Raw genomic sequence first — 26,088 nt, 5'->3', positions numbered from 1 at the left:
CGGCCGTGCGCACTTTGCGGTTGCATTGGTGAAACCCGAGACATAGACCGAAAGAAGGAGCAGGCGGAGAGCTCGCGAGGGAAGGGGACGCGGAGGGCAGCCTTCGTGAGACGGGTAGGCGCGGCTGCCGACGAAGACGCGAAGGCCCGGGACTGGAGCTTTGGCGTTGCCGTTGGAGAAGACTCCTGGGAAGCTGCGGATTTGGGGGGGTACGTGCATATGGAGACTAGTCTGCCTTAAGACGCCGGAGAGCAGGAGACCAGGTTCGGTCCCTTATCCCGAGTGCGAAGGCCATTCGGCGGCGGCTGTGCCGGTGGCCTCTCGGTGGGGCTACCTTTCTGGGTCTTCGCCCTAGTTGCGCTCCTTTTCCCGGAAGGGGGGCTTAGAGAAGCAGGTCAGGTTGTGCTCTGCTTGGTAGCCATATCGCGGGGCTGAGGAGGAGAAAGGCGGACGCATTTGGTGTGCCCGCACTTACTTCGTCAGGTGTGTAACCTCTGAAAAGGGACGCCACACAAAAAAGGCTCCCTGCCGTTTGCAGCAGCAGCAGCAGCAGCAGCACTGTTACTCTTGTACAGCCTTAAAGTGCTGCTCTTCTGGAGCTAAGCAGACCATTTTCCCTGTCAGCATTTCCAGGAAGAGGCTGGGGCGGGCGGGGGGAAGGAGGTAGCTCCTTGTGACTTAGCAGTTTTACCAAGATCTCTTCAGTTTGGTGGGCAGGAGGCCTCTGGACAAAGGTTGAATCTAAGAGCCAGAAGGATGCACAATAATAGTTCGTGGGTGGGTGGGGCGAGGCGGGGCAACTGTTGCTTATTTCTTTGAGAAGGATGGTACAGGAAGGCTAAAAAACTCAATCTGCACTGTATTCTTAATGTGGTATACTGTAAAACTCAGTCTGGTTTAGGGCCCAGTCGAGCTGTCTCAGCTTGCATTATTTTACAGAGTGGTCATGAAGGTAAAAATCCAAGGGGAGGCTGGGTGGTTAAAAAAAGTGCAAAAAGTTCTTCAAGAGGATAAAAGTATTTTCACACCTCCATATTAATATCTAGCAATTGGAATAAGTGTGGGATATAATTTTGTTTTATTGTTTATTGAAAATGTTAGATATGGGTAAAATTTACCATAATGTGCATGCCAATGCTGATCTCATTTGATTGGCAAGTCTATATTACCCCATAGCCTTTCCTAATAACCGCCTTGGAGATGATTGGCCTGCAGAATGCACCTCAATACTAGTAATTTCGTCTCTATATAATCTTTTCTGTCTCCATTCCTAATCTTGTGACTCTTAATTTTTCTCCCCTTTGAATAAGAAGTAAAATTATGCTGTTTGCTTTTTCTTTTCTGACGGTTTCCTGTACTCAGGGAGAGGGTTCTCTTCCTGAGTTTAAGATTTAAGATGAATATCTGTCTACCTTTCAGCTATATTGCTTCAAAAACAAATAACCCAAATTGATTTTGGGTCAAAGATAAGATGCTTATTTGTTAATTATAGTCAATGTGTTCATTAATTGTTGTTACTGTGTGACTCATATATGCTGGATCCAATTCTTTAATTTAGTTACAGCTTTACAGAAAACTGTTGTATGTTTTTACTTCTGTATTTCAGTAGAAATGTTGCAACTTCATTCTGAATCCATTATGGTCTGTCACAACCCTTGAGTTTCCTTTTCATCTTCCTCATTTCTGTGCTACCTGTATTTATTTCAATGCCTCATATTTATTACCAATGTATATTTTCAATTTAATAACCAAATAACATATAAAGTTAAACTTAATTACTGTAAAATAAGACTGAATAAAAGCCATTCTTTGCATAGCAGATAAAATAGTATAAAATAAAATATATAATAAAATATAAAATATATAAAAGATACCAAAGAAAAAAAGTAATTGTTCATAAAAAAAACCTAATAACAAAAAGGACTAAGAGGAAGAAATGCTTGACTTTTTCTCTTTGGTCTTGATGCCTTCCTGGAATGGGATGGTCATTTATGAACGCAATATTGTACAAATGGTACCCTTTTGTGTTGGAGGGTCATTGTGACAGCTTATATGGAACATTAAAGTGCTTAGTGAAGGAGTAGCAGTATAAAGATTTAAGAAAGTTTCTCTTTGGAGAATGTAAAGTCACAAACACTGCCACCCTTCATTTACAATAAATATTGGGGGAAGCTAAAAAAATCTGTTATGACCACATGGATGTATATGAGCAAAAGAAGTTGAACATTGGTATCAGCCTATTGAGCCCAAACCTATTACAATATTTATGTTTATCTGACTGGGATAATATGGAAGTCTAAGAAAGACAGACTTTATTTAGTGTAAACTTGCTGTTAACCATTGGTCTTGGAAACTGGTTCATCAAGTGCATGGCTGAGCTACGTCACAGTTCAAATAATAGATAGCTCACTGGTTAGGGAATGAGGGGGTGGGACAGTTTCAACTACTGGAGCCATTGGTTTCTCTTAGTACAACCTTCATCATGAGGTTTCTGTTGTGAGGGTTAAATGAGTCCATGTAGGCTACCTGGCACTTCTTAGAGGAATATCAGGACAAGTATAATTAAGACATAATTTAACAAGTAGAGTTCCTTTTGGCTTTCATATGTGACAGAAAATGCTGAGGAATTCATGGAGGAAGGCCATCAGTTCTGCAAGGAGCTTCTCTTACTCAAACACATACAGTAGTAATCAGGTACATGGAGAAAAGATTTCTTTTTTTTTTAAACAAGTTTTATTGATTTTACAAACAAACAAACAAAACAAAACATCATTAAACATTAAAAACATAAAACCTCTTTCCATTGTAAATCTTTACAAGGCAGGTAACACATTGCTTTATATCACATACTTATAATTTATCCCATTTCCATATAAACACGTAAATTCCCTTTACCAAATTCCACATTGTTTCTCTTTAATCATTATTCAATCATATTTCCTTTCTAATTTATCTGCTATTCAATCATCACATTTATATTTTCCTCTGGCTTGTTTATAATTCTTCTCATCTAGTCTTCCTCCGAGATTTTATTATTTAATTCTTAATTGAACACACACACATAAGACATAAACATAAAAACATAAAACTTTCTTTTAGAAAGTAACTTGGCCCCAGATTACCTCTTTTTGTATGGACTTCAATTGAATTCATGCTCTTCTTATATACCATTACCTATCTTGTTTACCATTCTATATCTATTATATAACTCCTCTCCACTTTTGCCTCGTCTTAATTCTGTTTTATATATTTAATTTTGCTTTAAAGAAAAATATTTTTATATCTTTTGTCCATTTCTCCATTTACATCTGTCTCATTTCCAATATCAAAAAGAATACTTTCCCCTGGAATCACTAATCAGAGTATGTTGCCTTTCTATCATTCCCCTAAATTAAAATTTAAAATAACACCTAAATCCCAATCAGATTCTGCTTAGTACATTCTACTATTTCAGAAACCAATACTACAATAATAAATCCATAACAGTCAACACATTAATCCATTAAACTCTATATTTAAACTAATATTTTAAACATTCCCTTTAGTATTTTATTAAAACTTAATATCATTCATTGTTAAACATTTTAAAGTTATACCTTAATATTTTAGTCTTTTATTAGATCTTAAAAAGTTCTGATTATCTACTTATAATACAAATGCCACTATTACAATACTCATGTGTACTTTGCAGAATCCCCTTTTTTTAAAAAAAAAAAACCCATACATTACCCATTATCCCTAAAAAAAAAATTCTTTTCTCCATCTTGTTTTATACTTCCGGTTTGTCGGCTTCGGTGACAGCAGGGATTCGCTTTTCTCCGCGATCCCTGCTGTGCTAGCCGCCTTGGTGCCTCCGATCCTGACAGATTTGGAGGCTAAGGCTGCCCTGTTGGGGCAGCTGAAGAAAGGGGGGATCCGGACAGGGGTTGAGAGGTATCGCAAACCCCCTCCCCAGCCAGCAATAACCCCCTTCTCTCAAGACGGTGGAGCGGCGGTCTTAATGGCCGCCATAAAGAAGCCGGCAACTGGATAAAGAATGTGCAGGAGGAAGAAGAAGGAGTTTTAAAACGAAAGTTTTTTCTTAGTTGAACTGGGGCCTTAAGGACATATTCAACACCTGGGAAAGTATTGGCTTTTTTCTGGACGCTACAACGTTCCCGATTGATGTTTTCAGCGGCGAAGAAAAGTGATGAAAAGGGAAAGTTACTCTCCCTCCCTTATGGAATTAACAAATGGACAAGGGAAACCTGCCTTTTAATAGAAGGTAAAACCTAAACTCCTTTGTTATAAGTGGGAAGGGAGAGGCTTGGAAAAAAAAATTTTACTCTAAGACTTTGCTGGAGGAGATGCCTTGAAGATAAAGAGAATAGAAATTAATTCTAAAAAAGATTTAAATCACAGACTGGACATTTTTTCTTTCCCTAATTTGACTTCACCCCTAGAAGAGAAATTGTAAAAAGAAGAAGTCTGTACTCTGCCTGGACTGTTTGATGATTGCAGGATTTTGGGACTTTGGGGAACTGTTTTAAGTTTGGAAATAACTGATTGGCTTAATAATAAGAAGAGGATACAGAAAAAGAAGAAGAAACAGTTTAAAATGGCTCTATCTCTTGATGAACTAAAAAAACTATTTAAAAATAAGGAAAGAAGGCAAAGATGTTATGGGAGAAGCCCTTTGTTTCCTAGATATGGCGCTTGTCATGTGTCAGCAAATTAAACAACAGCTGGAAGAAGCCGAGGAAGAAGAAGCCATTTTTAATGAACTAAATGGTGTGACTAAGAAAGAAAGGAGAAAGAGAGGAGTGAAAAGGAAGGACTTAAGAAATAAAAAAATATTTATGAAAGAGAAAAAGAAGATGCAAAAACAACAGAATGCTAGAAAGCAAAAGGAAAGAGGAATGCAACAGAAAGGGGAAACCAAGAAGGCAGAGGTTTGGAGAGGAGGGGGTAAAAAGTTTAGGCGGGCTAAGAAGGAAAGGGAAAAGGGGGGGAAAAGTTACAAAGGTATAAAATGAGAAAAGATTTCTGATGAAGACTTATGGCGAACTAGATGTCTTTGGAGAAGCAGATACAGCATTACACCGAGATTGGCAACTAGACCTTTCTGGATAAAGGAGAGATTGTGAGGTTGCCCACTTGCATTATGGACAGCTGTTCCTTGTGAGTAAACTACAGGAACTGAGCTTCCTACAACAGATTCATGAGGTAGTTGGAAATCAAGGATTATATCGAGCTCACAGCCACAAAGTTCTGCTGGACCTCATTTCTTAATCACTTTTGAAAATTGCCAGTTATTTTTCAACTAGTGAGATCCTTCCAACTGACAAGTTTTAGAGGATGCATTGAATTAGTTTCCTTTAATCCTAAACAAAAGAAGTTTTAAAGATAGGTTTAAGGGTATTGCTAACTTAAAGATAAATTTTAAATATTTTTTTGGAATAAGTAACAAAAAGTGATAAGAGCATTGATTAGATAATTGGTTTTGCAAAGTTATAAATGGACTAGGGGTCCAGATGGATTTGAAATAAGAATGTGAGATTGATTGTGGGGGTCCTTTCTATGGGAAAATGCAATTGTTTTGAATTCGTGGAAGAAAACATGGTAAGATGGGAATTTGAATAGTAGATGCTAGAAGTTGCTGGAGGATCAAAGATTGCATTAAAACAGAAAAACACATTTGACTACTAACACAGAATGGAACAAAATATATTACGTTGGATATTTGTGAGCAATGCATCCAGAAGTTAATTTTAAAAGTATCTGCCATTATAGATAGATGACTTTTAAGAGATGTTGTAGAACAGGAACTTTTAAGAGATGTTGTAGAACAGGAACAGATTTTGCTGAACAGGACTAGGACTGATTAAAAAGTGGATTTGAAAATGATAGGCTGAAATAGTGATATGGAAGATATTACACTGGGTATAAAAATGAAACCAGTGAATGTCTTAATAATTAAAAGGGATATGCAGGTGGCAAAGCAAAAGAGTGACTTAGATAACTTTCTTATCTTGGATTTACAAAAGAGATCTGATAAAGTTCTGAAAGGTTTTTTGAGAAATTGAAGTTCTAAGACATTATTTGAAGGGATTAAAGATCAAGATTTTTAGAAGAAAAGGGAAGTGATATAAAGTAGATTTAGTTGAATGAGGTTAAAATACAGGTAATCCTCAACTTACAAACTTTTTTGCCATATTGTTAAACAAATGACTGCAATTTTTAAGTGACTCGTGTGGTTTTTAAGTGAATCCGGCTTCCGTTAACTTTGCTTGTCAGAGTCAGCTGGGAAGGTTACAAATGGTGATAACATGACTCCAGGACAGTGCAACTGTCATAAATACATGCGAGATGTCAAGTGTCCACATTTTGTTCACATGATGACCATGGGGATGCTGCAATGGTCATATAAGTATGAAAAACAGTTATGTCACCTTTTTCAGTGCAGCTGTGTTGGTAAAGATGAAGTCAGGAAAACTAAGTCTTGGAATGAAGTAAGATTTGCAATAAATGTCAAAAATAATTCTAAAAGTTTCTTTCAACATGTAAAAAACAACAAAAAAGATAATGATTGCTCCACTAATGGGAGAATATGGTAAGGAAATGACAGACTCCAGGGGGACAGCAGAATTGCTTAATTCGTTCTTTGTGTCTGTCTTCATGAAAAAGGGAAATATAGCCCAACCTACCAAAAGCAGAACCATAAAAGACAAATTAGGAATACAAGTTAAAATAAGTAAGAAAATGGAAAGACAACTCCTATCCACCCTAGATGAGTGCAAATAACTTTTGAATTGTTTTGACAATCCATGAACTAAGACAGATTCTTGGAAAACATGTTTTTGGAGTTTCAAATAATCTTGTATTCATTTGTATATTTATCCTCCAAACACGAAAGATTTGAATTTCAACATACAGTACAGTTAAGGCCCATAGGTAAATAATTACCACCCGGAAACAAATCTGCTTTCTAGCTGTTACAGGTTTTCCCCTGTATTATACTTACTGGAAGAAGAAATGAGATAAAAATTAAATCTGAATCTCTTTGAAGGCTTAAGAGTGTAGAGAACTGACATAACATGCTGAGCAGTGTGAGGAAGATTATTAATTTACAAAACAGTGAAGATAAAAGTAAAAAAATGGTAAGCTTGCAAGGGTCACAGTAAAATCTGTTCTTGCCTATGTCGAATTGCCAAAATTTTGAAAATAAGATTAAATATTTTCATTGTTTAAGAAATGAGCTTTTAATATACTGTATAGGAATAGGCACCTTATTTATAACTTTATAATTTTAGTAATTAATTTTATTTTAGGGTTGTCAGCCTGATATAATGATGTTGATACTTCAGCTAGCATCATCTGTGAATAATATGCACAGTTCTTTGTGGATAAAATTACTCAGACAATTTTTGGCTTGATTAAATTTTGGGTAGTACAGTATTTGACATGTAGGGCAATGACATCCATCTGGATCAATTTCATGCATAGGTCAGTATGAGTTATTCAAATGTAGTCTAACTTATTAGGTTACCATTGGTCAAACAACTGCTGTAATGATGAAAACAGCAACATAAATCTATCAAGTTGGCAGAATTATAGAATTAGATTTGAGTCTTCATTTGGGACCCCCATGCCCATTTCTCTCATTCAGTGTTATGTAGTGGGTAAACAATGTTTTAAATAGGAGAAATTTTGTTTTTCTTCTAATAAAAAGATATTATTTAATATATCACCAGCCAGTCTTCTCCATTGACCTGCCAGAGTTGTGCTTCTAAAATCCAGCTGTTTCTATATCGCTGCTGTAGCATGGATGAAATACTTTCCCCTTGAGAAGCACTTACTGAAATTTTTAAGTGCTAGTAACCTTCTTGGGTACGGCAGCTGTTTCTAGGGATTTTGAGCCAATTGGAGAAGCTGTGAAAAACAAAGTTGCTCTGGCAACATTAACAGTACATGAAAAATTGCCTCATATTAATGAATATCTAACCAAAGTGGGGTTTTTTTAAATAAACAGAAATAATGCTGTGCCTTGGGAATAATTCAAGTTTCTTCCTCTTGAGATAATTATACAAAGTGTGTAAACAAAAGCTCACATTTGCCATTATTGCCTACAAGTACCGTAGCAGTAAGACTTGAATGGCTTACTGTTAAATGCAGTTACTTTCAATCTCCCCTCCAACCTAAAAAAAAAAAAAAAATCGGGAATAATTTTAGATTTGTCTATTTGTGTTGCAGCACGATGAAAGTCCAACCCTCGGTGGAAACATGGTCAATCTCTGCTTTATAGTTATGCTCAGTTTTCTGTGCCAAGTCATACTTTGTTCTGTAACCTATGTGAATTGAGCAATATGTAACACACACTTGATACATTTTATTCCAGTCGTAGGATATTGGTGTCCTCAGGTGTAGCTTTGAAGGCGATACACAATCCTTATCAGAGTTGCCTAAATACTTTTCTAGCTTATCACATCCATAAGGAATGACACAAACTGCCTATTTTCTCCTTCAATTTATCATTCTATTAGTTGTGCTAGCACCGGCTATCTTGCCTTTCATCCCCTGCTCTAACAGTCCTTCCAGAAAGCAAAATCATTTTGGCCTAGTGACGCAGGAGGTTGTGCTGCAATAGCAGCTTCCAAACCATCTTGCCCAGAATACACCTTTGTGAAGAAGTATGGTTAGACTGAGGTATCGGGATTCCCGAGAGTAATCATTGCATCATTCTGAAGAAGGCAGCAAGCTCCTTGGAGATATTCCAGAGAGACACAGATTGCTTCCCTATAGTTAGGTTTGTTGCAGTAGGCATGTTCTGGGATACTTTGCCATAAAACAGAGAAGGATAAATCTTTTTTTTTGCCACACTTGGTCTTTGTGCTTTGCCTGAGGATTGCAAATATTGTTGTATGACATATAGCATCACCAAGGGACAAAAAGGCTGCCTTAAGCAATTTTGTAATTAAATCTCCCCCAGTGGTAAAAATTGGCCCAGTGTTTTGGAGGAGAGTATTTGGGAGTTTAAAGAGATACAATGGATACTTTAGAACTCCATCATCCAGTACAGTCTATTTTGCCTCTTAGCCATCACCATTCAGTTCTTCTCTGTAAATCAGGTTTCAACATTTCAGCCCACCCATTCTGAGGTTCTCAAAGGCTGAAAATGGAGTGCCAGAGAACTGCCAATTGCTTCCCCTTGCTCCAAGAACTCTGGTGCATCTGCTGGGGCTGTGCTTGATGGTAGGTATGATCATTTCCCTGTAAAAGGAAACAAATAATTTGAGATTTAGAAAGGATACTTCTGTTGATGATAGTATATAGCTCCCCAGCTATAAATGAAACATAAAATTAAGCAGGTTCCTTCTGAGATGTTAAAATCAGAATCAGAATAGAACTGGAAGGGAACTTGGAGGTCTTCTAGTCCAGCTCCCTGCTCAAGCAGGAGATCCTATAGCAAGTGGCTGTCCGGTCTCTACTTAGAAATCTCCAGTGATGAAGCACCCACAACATCTGGAGGCAAGCTGTTTCACTGGTTAACTGTCCCCACTGTTTGGACGTTTCTCCTCAGTTCCAAGTTGCTGTTCTCCTTGATTAGTTTCCATCCGTTGTCCTTCCTCCTGGTGCTTTGGAAAATAAATTGACCCCTCCTCTTTGTGGCAGCCTCTCAAATACTGGCATACTGCTGTCACAGTGGTAGTCAACCTGGTCCCTACCACCCACTAGTGGCCGTTCCAGCTTTCATAGTGGGCGGAAAGGGTTTTGTCCCCTACTTTATAAATCACCATTACTGTGGAACCAGTGGGCAGTTAGAGAAAATTGTACTACTAACAGAGATACAAAAGTGGGCAGTAGGTATAAAAAGGTTGACTACCCCTGAGCTATCATGTCCTCCCTAGTCCTTCTTTTTTCTAAACTAGCCAAATCCAAATCCTTCAATCGTTCTTCATATGTTTTAGTCTCCAGTCCTTTAATCATCTTAGTTGCTCTTCCCTGCACTTTTTCCGAAGTCTCAATGTTGTCTTTATAATGTGGCCAAAACTGGAGGCAGTATTCCAGGTATGGTCTTACTAAGGCTTTATAAAGTAGTACTAATACTTCATGTGATTTTTATACTATGCCTCTGTTTATACAACTCAGGACAGTATTAGCTTTTTTGACTGCTGTCACACATTGCTGGCTAATATTCAAGTGGTTGTCTACGCCAAGATTCCTGACACAGTTACTGTTTTTGAACCAGGTTTCGACTAATCTGTACTTGTACCTTTGGTTTTTCTTGCCCAAATGTAAAACCTTGGTTTTCTTCACATTAAATTTCAATTTAATGTGTGAATTATCAAATGTAATATATTTAATAAAATGTATGTTTCTTGTTTAAAGAAAACAGTTGAAAGTAAAATCCATTTCTGTATTTTTAGGAAACACATAGGTGTCCTACATGAATTACGAAAACCCTCCACCATATCCTGGCCCGGGCCCAACTGCCCCTTACCCACCATATACTCAACAACCATCAGGCCCTGGTCCGTATCCTGCCTATCAGCCGGGGCCTACAGGGCCATATCCAGCTGGTCAACCAGGCTACAATGGTTACCCACCATACGGATGGCAGAATGCTCCACCTCCAGGACCAGTCTATGCAGATGGACCTAAAAATACAGGTAATACAAATAACTTGTATGAAATTATGTAGATTTCATGATTTATTACAGTTCTAATAGTTAAAGTGATTAAAGCATGTTAATGAGAACATGCTGTTCTCCTTTCTGTGGTTGTGAGAGTCCAGGTAAGGGTTAACTCCCATCTTCTAGCTGATTGGACTGAGTCTGTCAAAGCTGCTTTAGCTCTGCCTCTGTTGCTGGCTTTGCCCAGCTGTCGACTGAGTCCCTCAGCCAGGATAGACATGTGGTTTGCCTCTTGTAATTTCGGTTTCGATTGCATCTCCAGCCTTCCCACTGGCTCTGTGTCTGCTGCTATTTGGCCCACCCACCCACCCGCCCAGGCTCTTACCTGTCCTTTATTTCCTGCTTTTTCAACCTCAGCTGCTTTGCACAGCACAGCTGAGGTTGAAAAAGTGAGGGAAAAATGATTTTTCAAACGCTGCGCACCTGCCCGCAGTGATTTTCAGCTGTCCGGGTGGCACAGCTTAAGGTTTTTTACACCCGCACATGCGCGCAAAGTGTGTGTGCAAAACGTAGACACTGAACCGGTAGTAACACCAGTTGAATCCCACCTATGGTCCAGCCCCGCCCTGGGTACATCTGGTCTGGGACGCAGGCCGCTCAGGTGGGGAGAAATGAAACACATCTGGTCTGTCATGTGACTTTGCCGAAAGTTGGGAAAAGCCAGCAACAGAGACGCAGCTAAAACAGCTTTGATACACTCAGTCCGATCAGCTAGGAGACAGATTTAACCCTTACCTGGACTCTCTTACCATCAAAGAGAACGAACGTATCAGATAAGACCAACATTCTTTCAAAGGGTGTTTCTCAGTATTGCTATAATTTTATCCAACTTGGCGATTCTTTGAAAATAAGGAAGGATTTCTTTTCTATGGAAAAGAATTCTTTTTTTTTTTTACTATGTCTATTACCTTCACCCTTATTTCTTCTCTATTCTCCAACTGATAGTGGTTAGGCTTGATCCAGAACTGGTCAACCTTCTCAAAAGTCAAGCAGGGTTGGACCTTATTAGTATCTGAACAGGTGCCTACCAGGAAATTCCATAATAGTAGGTGATATTAATTAGTTAGGTTCAAGCAAAAATACTTGAAGTTTGCTATGTAATATGAAGTAATGACATAGTTTCAAATATAATGTAACCAAGGAATATTTTACTGCATTAATTTGCTACAAATTGGAATTGGAAATGAATGAGTGTGAAACCATATAGCCATGGAATATGCTTTAATACTAATCTTTATTTAAATGTTTTTCCTATTTTACCTGTTATAATTGCCTGACATTAAATCGCCTGTAAAGGTAGCGATTGGATTATAGATTATATAATTCTTGCACAGGAGTTGAAGAGAATTCCTGGCATCAATAAAAATTCATGAAGACATAGAGGAGGGTTATCAAGATTAGTTGATGTTTCTTAATGGATGGTGATCAGGAATAAACAAAGTAAACATCTTGATTATTGCGAATTTGGTTACTGTAAGTCTTATCTGACTCTTGTGGATTTTGTTTTACAAAATTAACTTGCAGATAGTCTCATGCTGCCTGCCTGTCTTCCTCTCATCTTCCCACTTTAGCTCCTTGTTCTGAATGTGTCTAACAAGTTTTTTGTTTCACCCAAATGCACACAATGTTTTTTGGTCTCGTCTGACCTGAGGGACTACCTCTGAAAAATTCTGCATTCATTCTTAATGCAGCTTGACAAAAACATATTCAAACTAATCTTATGCTTAGATAATAATTTAAAATGAATAATAAATTATCATTAATGGCCATGCCTTGTTTATTGTTTTACAGCTGATTTTGTTTTTAAAAAATTGTTTTGCTCCCAATATTAACAGGTGATCCTTTTATAGATCACCTTTCAGAGCAGTTATTAACAATCCTTGTTTCTTCTAAGTTTAATCAATAACTAATAATCTATATAGGTGGAAACCAAACAGAAATTCTCATGATAGAAGCAAAGGTAACATACCTCGTTTTTAAATAAAACCATTATTTGTAAAGAGTAAAGTGGTACTTGTCATAAATGTCAAAGCCTACAGATAAAAAAAAGCAAGATTAACTCTGACCTACAGCGGATTAGATAACAAGTTTCCAAGGAGGCTGGTAGTTCAGTTTCAGTCAAAGGGTTTACATGTGTGCATATGTGTTTAAGTTTTCAAAACCAATGGCAGAACCGGGTGGGGCAGAGGAGACTTTAGCCTTAGTTTTTATTTCCAAGAAAAAAGGGACTAGAAGAGTTCGATACAAAGTGTCCATTTTAGGCTAGTTCAATTACAGAAAGTTGTAGGTGCTATCTGCACTCAACTGAAAGGCACATGAATTTCTAGGCTCAGTTAGTCTTGGTGGTGTTCCCACAACTGTCATAAATCAAGTTAAGAGAATTCTGGTTGGCTAATTTTTCAGAAAAGAACCCTTCCCATTTTTCAAAGTATCTCCTTGTTCTCGCTGTTATCAAAAGAAAAGAACTGATATATTAGTTTAATAGCCAAGATGTAAGATGAAATTCAGTTTTGATTTTTTTGTTTTAGCTACTACTCCTTGTTCGAACTTAAAATCATGAACATCATTTCCTTCTGCTTGTGAGGGATTAGTGATGACTGTTTGGAATATAGTCCAAAGATACTGAGTGACGACAGATCGAAAGGGGGTCCGCTTTACATTTGATAGTTCATAAACAAGTGGCTAAAAGGAAGTAGAGGCAGTCCTTCACCCCAATTGAGCCTACATTTTTTATTGTGAAGTGAGGCATTTGTAAAGTGAGCTTTGTCCCATTTTACGGCCTTTCTTGCCTCAGTTGTTAAGTGAATCACTGCAGTTGATAAGTTAGTAACCCAGTTGTTAAGTGAATCTGGCTTCCCCACCGACTTTGCTTGTCTGAAGGTCACAAAAGGTGATCACGTGTCTTTGGGACGCAGCAATGGTATTAACCACTTGCCAAGCATCTGGATTTTGATCACATCATCATGGAGATGCTACAAAGAGTATAATTGTGAAAAGTGGTCATAAAATGCTTTTTTCAGGGCTGTTGTAATTCTGAATGGTCCCTAAATGAGCTGTTATAAGTTGAAGACTGCCTGTATGCTATAACATCACTCTAAAAGTCTGTTGCTTTTAGTATATTATACAATATGGAATAATCGAGTTGGAAGGGACCTTGGAAATCTTCTAGCCCAACCTACACCCTATGCTATTTTAAACAAATAGCTGTCCAATCTCTTAAAAACCTTTAGTGAGGGAATACCCACAACTTCTAGAAGCAAGCCATTCCCTGACTGTTATCACTGACTAGAATTTGCTCCTTAATTCTATGTTGGATCTCTCTTTGTTAAGCTTCCACAGGTTATGTCTTGTCCTGCCCCTCTTCTTTTAGAGCCCCTCTTCTCTGTGGCAACCCCTCATACACTGCTGTTATTAATCTTTCTCTTCTTAGACTAAACTTATCCAGTTTCCACAAGTGTTCATTATAAGGTTTAGACTCCAGTCCCCCAATCATCTTTATTGCTCTTTAAGCTTTCTATGGTCTTAAATGTTTTTTTACATCGTGGTGACCAAAACTGGACACAGTATTCCAAGTGTGGTTTTTTCCAGTGCAGCATAAAGCGGTACTAGTACTTCAATGTGACATTGATATTATCTCTCTGTTGATGCCCATAGGACTGCAATGGCTTTTTTAGCAGCTGCAACACACTGCTGCCTCATACTTAAGTAGTTGTGTACCAGGACACCTAGATCTCTGTCACAGTAACTGCTCTTGAGCTGATTCTGTTCTATATCTATGCATTTAGTTTTTCTTGTAAGATTTTAGTTTTCTCAACACTGAATTGCATTTTGTCACATAGGGCCCAGTGTTCAAGTTGGTCAAGTTCCTTGATCTTAAGTCTATCTTTTAAGCGCCAATGGAAATTCTATTTTCTAAGGTGTTGGCTATTTCCCCCAACTTGATGTCATTTGAAAATTTGATGAGTTCCCCATCTATCCTTTCATTTAAATAGTTTTGAAGATGTTGAAGGTTACTGGACCTAAGACAGAAGTTTGGGGTAGCCCACTATAAGTTTTTCTCCATATAGAGTTGAACCACATCCGCCCATTTCCAATCTTCTGGTAGTTCCCCAGTGCTCCAGAATCTTTGAAAGATATGGTTCAGTGGTTCTGAGAACGTATCTACCAGTTTCTTCAGAATGCTGGAATGTGATCCATCTGATCCTGGTGATTTGAAGTCTGACTTACATATCCCTGTACTTCTTTCTTACCTTAACCAGTCCCTCTCATTGTTGAGAAAATGGCAAAAAAAAGGAAAAATATGGAAAAATAATGCAGGTAGTCCTCGACATAACCAAGTTTTAGCGATCGTTCAGAGTTACAACAGCACTGAAAAAAGTGACTGATGACCATTTTTCACAGTTGCAACCTTTGCAGCATCCCCATGATCATGTGATAAAAATTCAGACGCTTTGGCAAGTGGTTCATACCATTGCTGTGTCCCAGGGTCACGTGATCCCCCTTTGCGACCTTCTGACAAGCAAAATCAATGGGCAAGCCAGATTCACTTAACAATGGGATTACTAATTTAACAACAGCAGTGATTCATAATTGGAGCAAGAAAGATTGTAAAATGGGGCAAAACTCACTTTAACAACTGTCTCGTTTAGTAACAGAAATTTTGGGCTTAGTTCTGGCTGTATGTTGAGAACAATCTGTTCAGAAATATGAACAACATTATAACAGGAACTGCAGCCTATTTACAACTTTGGTTGAAATGTCACAAATGGAGAGAACTGTGGCACATTACTGTATAATTACTGCATTACTCTCTATAATAGTGTGGGTGAGTCAGAATCTATATTACAGTCTGTAGTATCAAGGGCAAAGGTGGAGGACTAGATTTGCTCCAGAATATAAAGGAGAAGGACTTAAAGGAGCTATGGCTCCCCATCTTGCCTTGCATACAGAAAAACAAAGGACACATATAAAACATAAAATGGGGAGCCAGTGTTTCATCATCAACCATCACAAAAGCCACTTTGGACAATAAGGAGGCTGAGGAGGAACTTGGGCCAGTTCTAGAGTCTGGGGAAGGCTCTGATGGATGCTCTGTGTCAGATGTAGAGATAGAGCCAGGGCTGTCCGACATTTCCCAGCCACCGGAGAGGCAGCTGCTGATATGAGTGAGGCTGATATGGGTGAGGAAGAAGAACAGCTGGGGCCTGTTCCAGACGCAAGTATGTGCGGAGCTGTTAGGAGAGGGGAATAACGGAGGTCAAGGAGTCGACTCGGGAAGCAAGGCACACATAGACGCTGAATGGCCCCTCCCTGGCTGGGGAATAATTAGAAGGAAAGAGGAGTGATTGTCGTAGGAGACAACAGTTCGTCTTTCTGAAGATTTTGCTCATTGTGTTTCGTGCCACAGAGACTACTTGCCAGAATTTAATTTGCAACCTTTAACAGCCTTGCAATTATTGCAAGGAACTGATAAGGTCTATTGCTGCCGTTAACTCTTTGAAGGACTGTTGCCTGGATTTTTCGGTGAATGAATGCAATTAATTCACAAGAGGTAAATAAAGAGTGGTTTTTCATGACGAGGAGTCTGTTTCTTGCTTCTGCTAAGGCTGGGTCAGAACACATTCAAACCCCAAAAACTTTAACCTTAGACTGTCTACTATTGACCTCACCCCTTTCCTAAGAGGTCTGTAGGGGGCATGCATAAGCGCACCAACGTGCCTACCGTCCCTGTCCTATTGTTTCTTTTTATTTTTCTTATATGTATCCATTTCATGTATTCATAACTATGTTTATACTTATACCTGTTATAATCACTTGACAAATAAATACATACATAAATAAATAAACATTCTTACAAGCACTCCAACAGGGATACTCACAGGAACTGGCTAAAACATGATGAATGGTTGCAGGAACTGGGTATGTCTGGTCTAATGAAGAAAGGACTAGGGGTGACAACACGACAGTAGTTTTCCAATTCTTTAGGGGCTCTCACAGAGAAGAGGGGCTGACCTATTCTCCAAAGCACCAGAAGCCACGAGAAGAAGCATGGATGAAAACTAATCACTTTTGTCTCAAATCTCTGGAGACCACTGTCCTGCAGTTCCCTTGCAAGGAGAACTGGAGCATATGTGGGTAATCTTTCATTCTTCCTTGTACAGAGAGATTTCGAAGAACCAGTCTACTTGCTGGTTCTTCAGTTTCTGCTGTTTTTCAGTTTTTGCATCATCTCTGCTTTTTTTGGAAATATACTTGACACACTTAACCAAGAAGTCCCAGATCTTTTTCAAACAGAAATAGTATGTATTTTAGAAATACCTTATTGCATTGATGTTGTCAGAATGCAGTGAAGTTATGCTGTATTTAATTATATTAGTTCCATTTTGGTAAGAAGCAGGTGTTATATTACATGGGAGTTCACTTCCACACAAGAAAATGAACTTCTGGTTGAAATCTATAGCTGAGGTGGAGGTGAAGAGACTGGCAAGCTTAGAATCCATGTAGGGCACGAAGTGATAGAGACCTGACATCCTCCGCCCCCAAATTCCCCAAGTGTTTATTTGGTTGTTCTAAAGAGAGTACAGTTAGTCTGATGAGATTCTTGTAGATAGGTAAATAGCAGTAAAGAAGCTTCTATGATCAGATCAGGGTGTCATTCCGGTTTCTTTGTTGTGATACCTACTGTTGTGGTTTGCTGGCAGCCTGTGCAGACAGCAGCAGAATTCAGACAGTGGGGGAGAACTGGGACCAGTCTGGGAGTCTGGAGAGGACTCGGACGAGGGTGCTGCATCCGATGCAGAGATGGGGCCAGGACCATCTGGGAGTTGTGTGCTGACTCCGGAGCCTCCAGAGTCTGGCAGAGTGAGGTAGAGAAACAAGGGGAGCCTGTTCCCAGTGCGCATGTGCACAGAGCTGCTAGAAGGCAAGAGCAGCTAAGACAAAAAGGGTGACTCAGGAATAAGCTTGGAGGTGATTGTACCTCCCCTAAGATATAAAGGACGTGCAAAGGTAGAGAAACTTTTTCAGGAAGCAAAGTCGTCCGCTCTGTTTGGATTAAACCTTGAAGCTCCGTGTGGACTTTGTACTTCGGTTGGTTTTTTACAGTTAATTTAGCGCTTTAGTTGGCAGCAATTCAAAGAGATAAAGGTAGGTGCTTATCTCGAGGGACTGTTTGGGACTCATTGAGGGCTAGGAATGCAGATAATTCCCAGCGTTGAAATAAAACAAGAGTTGTTTGGACTAACCGTGTGCTTAATTACAGTCTCAGGAGGCCTTGGTCAGAACAACCTACTATTGGAAAAACAGAACATATGGCTCCTGTTCAGGGCTTTGAAGAATTGATTAACATATAGGTAGTCCTCAATTTACAATGGTTTGTTTAACAGTAATTCAAGGTTACAACAGCCTCCAAAAAAGGGACTTACAACTCATCCTTGGAAGTATGATCCTGGAACACTTCCATGGTCACATGATCTTAAATTGGATGCTTGATAATTGGCTCAGATTAGAGTTGATCTCCAGACAAAGAAAATAAACAGTTGCAGTGCCTTGTGGTCACATGACATCCCAGCCGATTTTGTGTGTATATATGTAAATACATGTCTTGTACGTTTTGTATGTTTTGTTCTTTATATCTAGATCAGGGGTGTCAAACTCAATTTCATTTAGGGCAGCATAAGGGCTGTGGTTGACCTTGGGGGGGCTGGCAGACGTGGCCGATTGGGTGGGTATTGTCGACTGAGTGAGCATGGCCAGGTTGATGCCACTCCCCAAACTGCTGGCATGTTTCCTCTTCGCACTAGGCTGAAGCCATGCTGGCCCAATGTTTCCTCTTTGCGTGGGGTAGATGGGGCTGAAGCAATGTGAGTCGGCCCCTTAATTTTTCTAGGACAGTCACGCGGGCCAGATCTGAGCACAACGCGGACCTTGTGTTTGACACAACACCCCTGATCTAGATATTGAAAATATATATGAAAAAAGGGGGAAATCACTCTTGATATATAATATCAATCATATTGTCATAGCAGATACAGATTACAGATTACCAGAGTTGGAAGGACCCTTGTAGGTCTTCTAGTCCAACCTGCCCCCCCAAGCAGGAGGCAGGAGACCCTACACCATTTCTGACAAATGGCAGTCCAATCTATTCTTGGAAGCTCCCGGTGATGAAGCTCCCACAATTTCAGAAGGCAGGTTGTTCTATTGGTTGATTGTTCTCACAGGCAGAGAATTTCTCCTTATTTCCAGGTTAAATCTCTCCTTGTTCAGTTTCCATCCATTATTCCTTGTCCGGCCTACAGGTACTTTGGAAAATAGCTTGATCCCTTCCTCTGTGGCAGCCCCTCAAATATTGGAACACTGCTATCATGTCTCCCCTGATCTTTCTCTTCACTAGACTAGCCATGCCCAGTTCCTGTAACCATTCTTCATGTTTTAGTCTCCAGTCCCCTAATCATCCTGGTTGCTCTTCTCTGCACTTTTTCTAGAGTCTCAGCATCTTTTTTATAGTGTGGTGACCAAAACTGGATGCAGTACTCTAGGTGTGGTCTTCCTAAGGCTTTACAAAATGGTGTTAGTACCTCACTTGATTTTGATTGTATCCCTCTGTTAATGCAACTTAGGATTCATTGGCTTTTTTGGCTGATGCGGCACACTGCTGGTTCATATTTATCTGGTTGTCTATTAAGACTCCAAGGTCCCTCTCCCAGTTACTGCAATTAAGCCTGGTTTCCACCCAGTCTATATGTGTATTTTTGGTTTTTCTTACCTAAGTATAGGACTTTACTTTTCTATATATTGAACCAGTAGTAACGCCAGTTGAATCCCACCCTTCCCTGGTGTTCTATTGCTTGTGTTTGCGTTATGTTGAATTCTAGTATGACATGGTCACTCTCACCCAAAGTTCCTGCAGTTTCAACTCCCTCTATCTTCCAGCATGGTTGTCCTTCTAGTTCCCTCCTCCACCTTTTGGACAACAAAGTTGTCAGGTAGATTGGTTAGGAACCTATTTGATTTCTCATTTGGTGCATAGTTTTCCAATTGATATCAGGGTAATGGAAGTCCCCCATTACTATTGGAGTATGTTTCCTACATATATTTGGTAGTTGGCAAAAAGGACACATATTTTTTTCTGCTTAATTGGATGGCCTATAGTAGACACCTATGGCCATGTCATTCTTCTTTTCTTTTATATTGACCCATATGCACTCTGAGGTTTTCTTCCTTGGTTTCATGCATTTCTTTAGCAATATAGTGGTTCTTTACATACAGTGCAACTCTGCCTCCTCTTTTATGGGATCTGGTTTTTTTGAAGAGTTTGTATCCTTCACTCAGTATGTTCCAGTGATGGGTTTCACCCCACTATGTTTCTATTATTCCAACTATATCATATCTTATCTTCATGTATTACTAGTTTAATCAGCCTGTTTGCTCCCCAGACTTTGTGCATTTGTATATAGGCACTTGAGATCTTTATGTCTGATGCTGGCGTTGCTTGCTATGTCTCTTATTTGGAGTGTGTCTTCCTTCCCATCCCTCTTTACTTCATTATTTGACTTGCTTTCTGGGGTTTTTTGCTTGGAATTAGGTCCTGGAGATCCTAAAGATTGGTCACCCTCCCCCCTCAATTTTAGTTTAAAACCCCCCTGATTAGTTGAGCCAGTCATTTTCTGAAAACATTTTTCCCAGTCTTTGTGAGGTGCAACCCACCCCTTGCCAGAAGCACATCATGGAGATAGTACAGTCCATGGTCCAGGAATCCAAAGGGGTTTTTTGGCTACACCAACCTAGTGGTTCACTTCTAGAATTGTTTTAACAGAGAAGGTTTGGTTCCGATCAAGTTGAAGCCAAACTCCCTTTAATATATGAACTTATTTTATCATTTATATCAAGTAGGGGAATTATGGCTGCATTCTGCCAGTCAAATATATTAATGCATTGAATGAATGGTTTGTTGATCATTTAGATGTGCTTATATATGAATGTTAGGGCATGCTTGTGTGTTTGGGTATTATAAATTTGATAATTTAATTTTTAAAAAGTAACAATCCAAAGGTTGAAAATACAATGTATCTAGTTGATCCATAATATTTGATAAAAGTAAAACATTTATTAAAGCAACCATTAATACTACAAAAATGCTTTTTTGTAGGATTTAGCTATTTCTTGCTGATCACAAATATGGAGCACTTGGTAATAAAAATTGCTACAACTGTAGCAGATTTTGAATTTCCACTGAGGTCAGTGGTGGGTTTCAAAGAGGTTTCCCACCGGTTCAGTGGGCGTGGCTTGGTGGGTGCGCTTTGCCTGCTTGCACACACTTTGCGCACGCCAAATGCACACTTTTCATATGCGCAAAGAGGCTTTCCTACTCACCTCCTGCAATCCCTGCAGCTTCAACAGCTGATGTGTGGCAATCTGCTGTGCCGTGCAAAGCAGCTGCGCTTCAAAAACAGGGAATAAAAGTCAGTATAGGAGCCCGGGAGGGTGGGAGGACCCAACAGCAACTCTACAGAGAGAACTGGTTCGGTCTCAGCTTTTCTTCAGCGCAACCGGTACACCAGAACCAGGCCGAACTGGTAGAATAGCACCAGTGACTGAGGTGTACAATACTTGACAAAACTGGTTCAAATTCCAAGATTTTTTAATTGTAATTTTATCTTAACAGTTTTGTCTGCAATACATTCAATCAAGCTGAATGGGAAAGAGCTTTTAAAAGAATCTCAGCTGAGATTTCTTTTGTTTTTGTATGTTCAGTCAAGGCAGCTCTTCCCTCTCTGTAATAAAAATAGAATTCCATCCACTGATTGCTAGAGGCAGCACATGGTAATGCTACTATACACAGATGATAGAGGGATCCACTCTATCATGGAGCTAAAATACTTAACTCATTATCCTTCTTCTATATAGAGCAACAGCTGCTGTTAAGTTGCAAGAGAATTAAGATCATGGTATTTTCAAACACAGAAACCTGATCTACATTATAAGTGAACAGCACCTGATATAACTAGGGATGATTTTCCATTCATCTGAAAATTGAAAAGTGCACATTGCAGCTATTGTCTCTTCTACAGAAAGAGAGATCAATAATTTCCATTTACTAGAAAGCCTTTTGTATTTAGGGTCCTAGCATAACTTCTCTATGGTGTGGAATTAGATTTAGGAAAGTAAGTCATCTCTGTCTGATATTTTTTCTGCATTGCTGCATTCAGAATGCCACATATCACTTGGACCTTCCTACCTGTTCCAAGTAACATGTTGCATTCCACAATATTTTGCTTACAGATGGGCCTCTTAAGATTTGAAACTTGAGTATGGGTGATGTGTAACTTTGTTAAAGCTGTATTTCTTATCACAATAAGAATTATATTTTAATATGAGTAGATGCCTTTTTCTTCATCATGGAAATTGAAAATAGCTCAGTCTATAGCATTTCTTATTCTATCTCCCAAAATGTTGGTGGGGATGGGCTACGTATATTGCTCAGAGATTTAACAGATACTGGAGACTCAGAAAACTCAGGGCACAATCTTTGCAAGCACAGTAGTTGGGTTTCGGATTTCCCAATTCCCTCATGACTTGGGTAACACAAAGTATATACATTTTAAAAAATTAAATACATGCAATGCAAAAAGCAGATGTGTGGGAAAATAATGCAAGAAGGCTCACAAACCAAGTATCAGTGAAAACGGAGCTTGGGAGGGCTGCAGACAGGCAGCCCTCCTGAGCTTCCTTTTTGCTGGCAGAGGATTGCAAGAAGCCGTCGCAGCCGAAAACAAAGCTCGGGAGCCTGTTTTCGCTGGCAGAGTGCTTGGGCCACCACAGGCTCCCCTGACGTTGAGCTGGCCATGTGCCTCCTGCCCCCCAAGTCAAACAATTTTTTTGTTTGACTTTTTTGTTTGTTTTTTGTTTTTGTTTGAATTTGAGTTTGACACTCCTACTCTAAGTCAAGGCTCAAGAGAACAGCTAGGTTCTAAGGACTTTTTAAACAAAGTCAGGGTGGGAAGCATACAAATCTTTTGGGAGATCGTCATTCCAGAGGGCAGATGCTTTCACAAAGGAGGTCTTCTTTCTGGAACCCGTCAGGTGGCACTATTTAATCAATAGGACTTGCAGCATACCAACTCTGCCAGGCTGTGTAGAATGGGCATCAAACTACAAATCCCTAAGCAGCGCAATATCTGAAACAACTTGCACTTTATACATTTTAACATTCTCCCTGCAGACATTTTTAACATTAGGTATAAGGATGCTTCATGTGAGGCAAGTGTGGGAAATCAATAGTAGAAACACCCTGATCCAGTTTTTTTAGTTGTGCCTTATTCTATAGAGGCATCCATTACAGCCTGATAACCACCAAGAATTCCAGGTGATCAGGTGCTTAGGGAAAAAACTCCACTTCATGACTAGTAGAAAAAATTCTCTTTGACAAACTTATGAGTATTGCAAAGGGGAATAGAAAATATGGGAAGATAGAAGTCAGAGGTCTTCCATTTTATTCAGTATTGAATTATCAAAAGTAGTGCAATACATTTCTACACTGTTCTGGTTGCTGGATTGCTAATAGCCCGTTTTTGAATGCAAATTTAACAAACATTACAAGATACTTTTCTACTATTTTCCTTTCTTTCTAGCTATGAAGCACAGTCTTTTTGATTTCCGCAAAGAGAAATAATCTGTCAGAATATAGTCAGATTGTGTTGAAAAGTGTGAAATGCAGGTCTCACTATAATGATTTTTGGCATGAAAGGTCATTTTATTTTGCATAAAGGTGTTCAGAAGCTAGCTCATTCAAGAGACTGCTTCTGCAAGGAGAGTAGATTGTTTTTGTTTTGGATTTTAAGTCTGCTTGACAGTGCTTCACGTATCTGTTTGTGTAAACTCTGTGCTGTTGCATCTATAAATATTTTGTGCAGTGATATAACCCACAGTTACTTTTGTTTGGGGAATATGTCTATTTTCTATAAAATAAATAAATCAAGAAGTGCTGCATATTATGAAAGCTGCAACACAAAGCTTTCATTACTTTGGCTGAGCCTGCCTAAAGCACTCTTGCTCAGCTATTTTGGATAAAATAAAAAATATGTATTTTATTCAGGATCTGATTATCTTGCTGCTGAGCTCTCAACATTTCCAAATTGTTTTCAAAGACATTTGAAATGCTTCCGTTCCCATCCAGATTGTTTTCAAAGACTGCTTGTAAATGCTTCCGTTCCAGTCTTTTCCCACAGCATGAAATAACAGCTCAAGAATGTAGATACTGTCTTGTAGACTGAGAAAAGAGTGGGTTGGGGCTAATCTCCTTCTTCTTGCTGCTTCCTTCATAATGAACCAACCCTCTTGCATACTTGAACAGTATTGGTTCCCCACACAGCCCTCTGGAATCTGCAGGATGACTAATGGTCATTTTCTATAGTCATGAAACAAAACCCGAAATCCAGTGATGGGTCTCCTGATTAATTTTGACTTTTTAATATTTTGATTGTAATAAATTTTCATATCTTGAAATCTTTTCAGATTATTATAACTTTACTGTTTACTGAATAAATCAGATCTTTCCCTTTTCCTGGATACCACTTAAAGTAAATTGCCTAATATTAAGTTACATGACATTTTTGAATTTTTTTATGAGAGGAAAAACTGGAATTTCCATATTAGTCCTCTGCCTTCAGCCAGGAGAAGAGGTCATCAGAAATGTCATGCAGTGAATACCCTGGACATTAGCTTAGTAACACTTATAGTTTTATTAGGAAAGTCCTTTTGTTTGTAATTATTTTTTAAACATTGCTGCCTAAGCTGCCCTTAATATCATGCCTACAGGTTTTCATCTCCTGAGTACTATTTCTCTCTTCTCTCCTACTCTCTATGAGGACCAAAATGCTGCAGCATTTTTCTCCAATCTGGAATGCTTCCTTGTTTCCAAATAGGGTTGTCTCTAATTGTGGAATTAGTTGGAGGTCAAACTTTAAAGCTATTTTTATTTCCTTGAAGGCCAAAAGAGACTAGAGAGAGAGAGTATCATCTTATGCTGGGTGTCCTGGTAGGAAAATCCTTTAAAGAAATACCTTTTCCAATACTGCATAAGAATTGAAACTTGCAAATATTTATTTGGACAAAATACAGTCATAATGGTGACTGTGTTCAAAATGTTGCAGGAAGAAATTAAGACTACTTAGTGCTTTTTTATTCAACAGTTGGATTATTGGTTCTGATATCTCAATTTCTAGTAGATTCAATTTTGAAGCTAGAAAAGTTTCATTTGTAGACCCATTTGTAAAGCACTTGGGTGCAGTCTTCCATTTTGTGTTAATAACTTTTGAGTTTTCCTAACTTAACTGAAAATTTTCTAGTGATTTCTTTGATCCTTTATTTTCTCATTATTGTACTCTAACATTCCTGAATTAAATGTATTTCCTTGTCTTTAATTAATGATAAAAGTTTGTTCCTGTTGTACAGTGCTTCTGTTCAAAGCTTCCATCCTGTTTTTGTTGCTATTATGGTAATTGTCCTAAAAGTCATTTGGATTTTTTTCCTCTTTGAAATATAGGATACAGTACTTCAAATACATAATTGTAGATTAAAAATTTTAGATTACAAAATTTAGCTTTAAAGAGCCATTTAAAATGGCAGAGACAAGAAGACACATATCTGAGGCTGTGAAAATGATGGAGTTCTTCGGCTGTGTACCCCCACTTCCAGGACTTGTGCCATGCTTTCAATGAATGACCATCCATGTACCAGTTGACTATCTTGAGCCAGAAGGGGCTGCCCAGAATGCAGTGTGGCAACAGTTGAGCGCATGAAGCCTAAGCCATTATTCAGTTGCCTGCATTTGCAAAAAAGATTGGAGTTAGACTTGGTTCCTCAAGTTTTGGTGATGTGTCTTTTCTTTTTTCAGTGTATGTTGTGGAAGAACAGAGAAGAGATACCTCTGGTGAAAGTACCTGCCTGACAGCATGTTGGACTGCATTGTGCTGCTGCTGCCTTTGGGACATGCTGACCTGAGATTCCTGAGAAGCAAAGAGCCTTTTCGATACCTCTCTCTCGGAGTGCTATGCAGTCTCTTCCTTCTCCCCCTCCTGCTTCTCTTGTCTTTTCTTTTCGGCAGCTTTTTAGTACTGTAATAAATGAGATGCTTTGTCCGAGCATAACATGCCTGCCAGAGTTGGATGCATGAAGCTGAATGCATCCTTTTTGATTTGAGTGGAGAATCCCCCTCCCCTCTTCTTGATTGTTCTTTAAATAATGTACTATATTTTGTTTAACAAGCTTTTACTATAAATTATGTATTCATAATTTACACATACTTAGGAATGGAGTAAAATGCAATAATTTAAGGCATTTTTGGTTTTCTTACTTGCTTAATTTTCTGTTTTAATAAACTTTGTCCAATAAAATATGATCCAGAAATTGATAA

At 38.8% G+C, this 26,088-nt stretch overlaps 1 protein-coding gene across 3 annotated transcripts; it reads left to right on the top strand.

The window, feature by feature from the left end:
• Positions 1-26,088, top strand: CYSTM1 (cysteine rich transmembrane module containing 1). 3 transcript variants are annotated; one of them, XM_026700943.2, is made up of 3 exons: positions 1-209; positions 10,408-10,649; positions 25,570-26,088. In XM_026700943.2, exons 2-3 carry the CDS (start codon positions 10,427-10,429, stop codon positions 25,674-25,676), a joined length of 330 nt encoding a protein of 109 aa, XP_026556728.1. In that variant the 5' UTR covers positions 1-209; positions 10,408-10,426; the 3' UTR covers positions 25,677-26,088. The 3 variants fall into 3 exon arrangements, with proteins under 3 accessions (XP_026556728.1, XP_087786708.1, XP_087786709.1); XM_087930582.1 differs by lacking the exon at positions 1-209 and adding an exon at positions 244-263 and having other exon boundaries at positions 10,407-10,649; XM_087930583.1 differs by lacking the exon at positions 1-209 and adding an exon at positions 463-483 and having other exon boundaries at positions 10,407-10,649.

The sequence above is a fragment of the Pseudonaja textilis genome, chromosome 3, assembly GCF_049901715.1.
Source record: "Pseudonaja textilis isolate UNSWEBS1 chromosome 3, rPseTex1.2, whole genome shotgun sequence".
Taxonomy (NCBI): domain Eukaryota; kingdom Metazoa; phylum Chordata; class Lepidosauria; order Squamata; family Elapidae; genus Pseudonaja; species Pseudonaja textilis.
Note: the sequence above shows the minus strand (reverse complement) of the source record. Positions and strands in the feature narration are given on the sequence as shown.